At 47.2% G+C, this 3,882-nt stretch overlaps 1 protein-coding gene across 1 annotated transcript; it reads right to left on the bottom strand.

The window, feature by feature from the left end:
• Positions 1 to 1,683: 1,683 nt before the first annotated feature.
• Positions 1,684 to 3,248, bottom strand: LOC103640568 (uncharacterized). Its single transcript, XM_008663652.4, has one exon. It carries the CDS (start codon positions 2,709 to 2,711, stop codon positions 2,280 to 2,282), a length of 432 nt encoding a protein of 143 aa, XP_008661874.1. The 5' UTR covers positions 2,712 to 3,248; the 3' UTR covers positions 1,684 to 2,279.
• Positions 3,249 to 3,882: the final 634 nt, after the last annotated feature.

Here is a 3,882-nt window from a genome sequence, read left to right on the forward strand (position 1 = left end):
ACCATGCTAACGATCACGATGCAATTAGAACAGCATATATTCTTAGAGGTCCATTTCAACCATATGCACATGAATTCCCAAATAGGAAAATTGGAGATAGAGATCGTCATTTTAATTTTGTGTGATTTCAAAATTTTCCTTGGATTGAATATAGTGTCAAGAAAGATGCTACATTTGCTTTATGTGCTACTTATTCAAAAGTAAAGCATATAAAGCTAATTTACTATAAAATTATATGTACATTAGATAGAATTCTACATGAAAATCACACTCTATGTAAAAATCATAGATCGGCCACTGAGATAGCCTAAGATGGCTTTATTACTTCATGAAGTGTACGCACATATAGGTATATTGGGTGTACACATTCTTCTCAATGCTTGTTGTGGAATGTACAGACGTATAACATACGCCAGATTACTTTTGTTTATTGTCGCCATATCGATAGGCATAATGGCAGTGTCATTTACTACTTGGCACATGCATGAGGGGCAGCGTCGATACATGCATCGTAGTAAAGTTCGTAAACATAGTCGAGAACCACTCTCTTAACTTTTTTAAAGTTGTTGACAATACTTGAGAGGGTGTTTGGGAATACAGTTTTTTTTTGCAGTATTGGAACAATATCTGTGGTATTTGAGAATACCATTATTTATTATGCAAAAGGGTGTTTGAGAACGTAGGTAAAGTCTCTGTATTTAAAACCAAAGTATTACCAATAATGTAGTTATTTTAAAATATTATAAACTTTATATTGGACCAAAGTTTTTCTATGTACACGAGCGAGCGCGGCCGAGGACTAGCGGGATGCGGAGGAGGGTGAGCTCCGGCGGTGCTCTAGAGTCTAGACCAAAGTTTGTATATGTGCTGTTTTTTTGTATAAATGTATGTTCATCGGGATAATTCCCTGAATGTCAACATGGATGGTAGTGATATTTTGAATGGAACGTGATGCAAAATATACTTTATTCTCAAGCGCCTCTATTTTATTTAAAACTGTGTACTGAGGTTATATCATGACATTTTTATACCGTGGTATTTGAAATACTATGGCTTTGAAAAATTGTGTTCTGAAACACCACCCCTGGGTAGAGATAGCAATGGGGACCTGATCCCCGATTCTCCGCGGGAAATTTCTCTATTAAGGGACGAGGATGGAGAAATTTCTTCTCCCACGGGGATATAAACGAGGAAAAATTCTCTCTCCGACGGGTAAATGGGGACGGGGATGGGTCCCCATCACCGTTCCACGCGGGGACCCGTTAAACTTACATGTGACGATGTTTTCATATAATAGTTAATGACAAAAATAAATAATTATCTTGCCAAGAGATCACTCGTTGTATAAATACGTTTATTTTAATTTACACGTAATGATTTTTACATCTAACAATATGTACAAGTGACAATATTTTATAATAATAACAAATGAAGTACCATCTAATTATAGTTTAAGAGGGGACGAAGATCTCCTACGGAGATTTATCCCTGCGGGTAACGGGGATGTGGAAGAAATGTACCCCGCAAGTGTTCATGGGATCCCCGCGGGGAAAAATTTTTGTCGCGAGGACCGGGACGGGGATAGGGAGCTAAAATCCGATGGAGAATTCCCTATTGACATACTTAATCCTTGAGTGATTTTGGTATACATGATAACGAATGATCTGACAATAGCTGTCCTAGTTTTTTTTTTTTTTTTTTGCCAAGAAGCGCGCAATGTTTCTTTTGGTTCGAAACGAGAAACTAAAAACTGGCATGCATCTTGACTCGTGAGCTCCGATTTCCACGTCATCTCCCGTGACCGTGACGGAGACTGATCACTGATGTGATGGACTGGCTAGCTCGTTCACTACCGTTTTTTTTAGCGTGACGTTCGAATCTGTCGCGTCTGTGGGCGTTTCGTATTTCCATCAAAAGTGTTGTATCTGCAACGTACTGTGCGCAGCAGCATGCAGTGCGCACACAGCCACAGGCAGCACATGCCGCCGTCTGCGTCACGGTCAGCGACGACCGCGTCTGCCCAGCCCAGCCCCCAGTGACGGGTGACCCAGTCCCACTCACTCCCACAGCCACAGCCCACAGGAGTCGTCGGTAGGCTGTTGCCGGGCCGAGGACAGCAGCATGCGATGCGTGCGTGACACTGCCATGCGAGCCCAACGCGTGCTAGCGCTCCGGCGCCATCCCTCCCATTCCGCTCAACATCTGGGTGACGACGACGAGCCCATCACCCTCTACGTGGGCTAAGGCCTTTCAGGGAGCCCCGGATCTGTCTGGCGAGCCTAAAATCTCCAAGGCCATCCCGTCGAGCCCGCCGCCATGGCGCCCCCACGAGCACGGTGAGGATCGGATCCGTCCCTTCTGTAACGCACGGCACAGATCCCGCCAAGCGGTCCGTCCCGACCGTACGGTTCCACCGCCCGCCGCTCCGTGCGTTGCGTCGCATGACTGCCGCCGCGCGCGCCTCGTGGGAGGGCCGCCGTGCCCCGCTGCTGGCGCAGCCGCGCAGCAGGCCTGACCTCACCTGCCGACAGGGAGGCGTTTGGGTGGTGGTCGCTGCTGCTGACGCGGAGGGGCCGGACGAGGGCGGCGGCGGCGTACCCGAAGATGGCGCGGCCGCCGATCCTGTCCGTCGCGCTGCCGTCCGACACCGGCCGCGTTCTCAGCATCCAGTCCCACACCGTCTGGCTACCTGCGCCCCTCCCCCATCCCATCCATCTGTTTGCTGGCTTACTGCTTTGCGTCCCCTCGATGGTAGAGGAACCCACCAGCCCGGACTCTGCGCATTGATATGGATGTGGCCTTGAGGAACTGCGATTCTCATGGTGCACATATCAGTTGTGTTTTGGATTTGGCACCAAAGCAGTGTTTCTATGGAGTCTGGGTACGAATTTCTGCATGTAGGTTTGTTTAGGTTGGGGTCTTCCCATGATGTGTTGATGGACTGTGCGATCTCACGACATCGGCGTGACTGTCATCTACTAAGCACCGCCACAACCGTCTGTGCACGTCATCGGCATGACTGTCGCCAAGTAAGCGGCGGCACAATCGTTCGCGCGAGGGATCAGTGGTTGGTTATGAGTTGACTGCGTTGCCTTTCGTGTGACGGGCGGTGACGAGCTTGTGTTTCGTTCGGGGATTTTGTTAGCCCAAATAGTCTGCATGGATTTTGTTTCAGGGGTACGTTGGCAACAAATCGGCCGTCTTCCCCCTGCAGCTCCTCGGCTTTGATGTGGATCCAATAAACTCTACAGTTTTTCTAACCATACAGTGATACAGGTACGCTATATTGTGTTCAGAAACTCATGTGCAATTTCCTTGGGAAACTTAAATAGTTCATGGTACATGTTATCTCAGGGTACCCAACATTTAGAGGTCAGGTTTAGTGGTGGGATTATGGGTCGGGCTTTTTTGCTAGCAAGAGCACAGTCCGAAAACAAAAGTCTAAATCACGACTCGGCACGAAATAATACGGGCTGGGCTAGCATAGCCTGAAGTCGGGTTTAGGCCGGATCTCAAATTACGGCCCATCGGGCCCCCGACACAGTCCGCGTAGATGGTTTGGGCGGCTTAGGTCGGCACGACCCAACGAAGCCCAAGTTGTTTAATTTCTTTAATTTAGCAAGCTATCAACGTTATATTGTTATGATATTTGGAGTTTATATGGTCAAATGATACTAGGATTGTTTAATATCTTTTATTTAGTAAGTTATGAACTTTATGTGATTGTAATATTTTGATTTTATGTGGTCAAATATATGGACCGACACGGTCCGATGAAGGCACGGTGTGGTTTAGGACCGGGTTAGGCCACTGTTTTTACACTTCGGACTGACACAAAGTGACAAGCTGTTTATGGTTCTCAGGTTACATAGGCCCGGTTTC

This window comes from Zea mays, chromosome 1 (assembly GCF_902167145.1).
Source record: "Zea mays cultivar B73 chromosome 1, Zm-B73-REFERENCE-NAM-5.0, whole genome shotgun sequence".
In the NCBI taxonomy this organism is placed as follows: Eukaryota; Viridiplantae; Streptophyta; class Magnoliopsida; order Poales; family Poaceae; genus Zea; species Zea mays.

Coding starts and splice junctions, on each gene's coding strand:
- LOC103640568 (XM_008663652.4), bottom strand. CDS start 2,711: ATGGGATGGGGGAGGGGCGCAGGTAGCCAGACGGTGTGGGACTGGATG.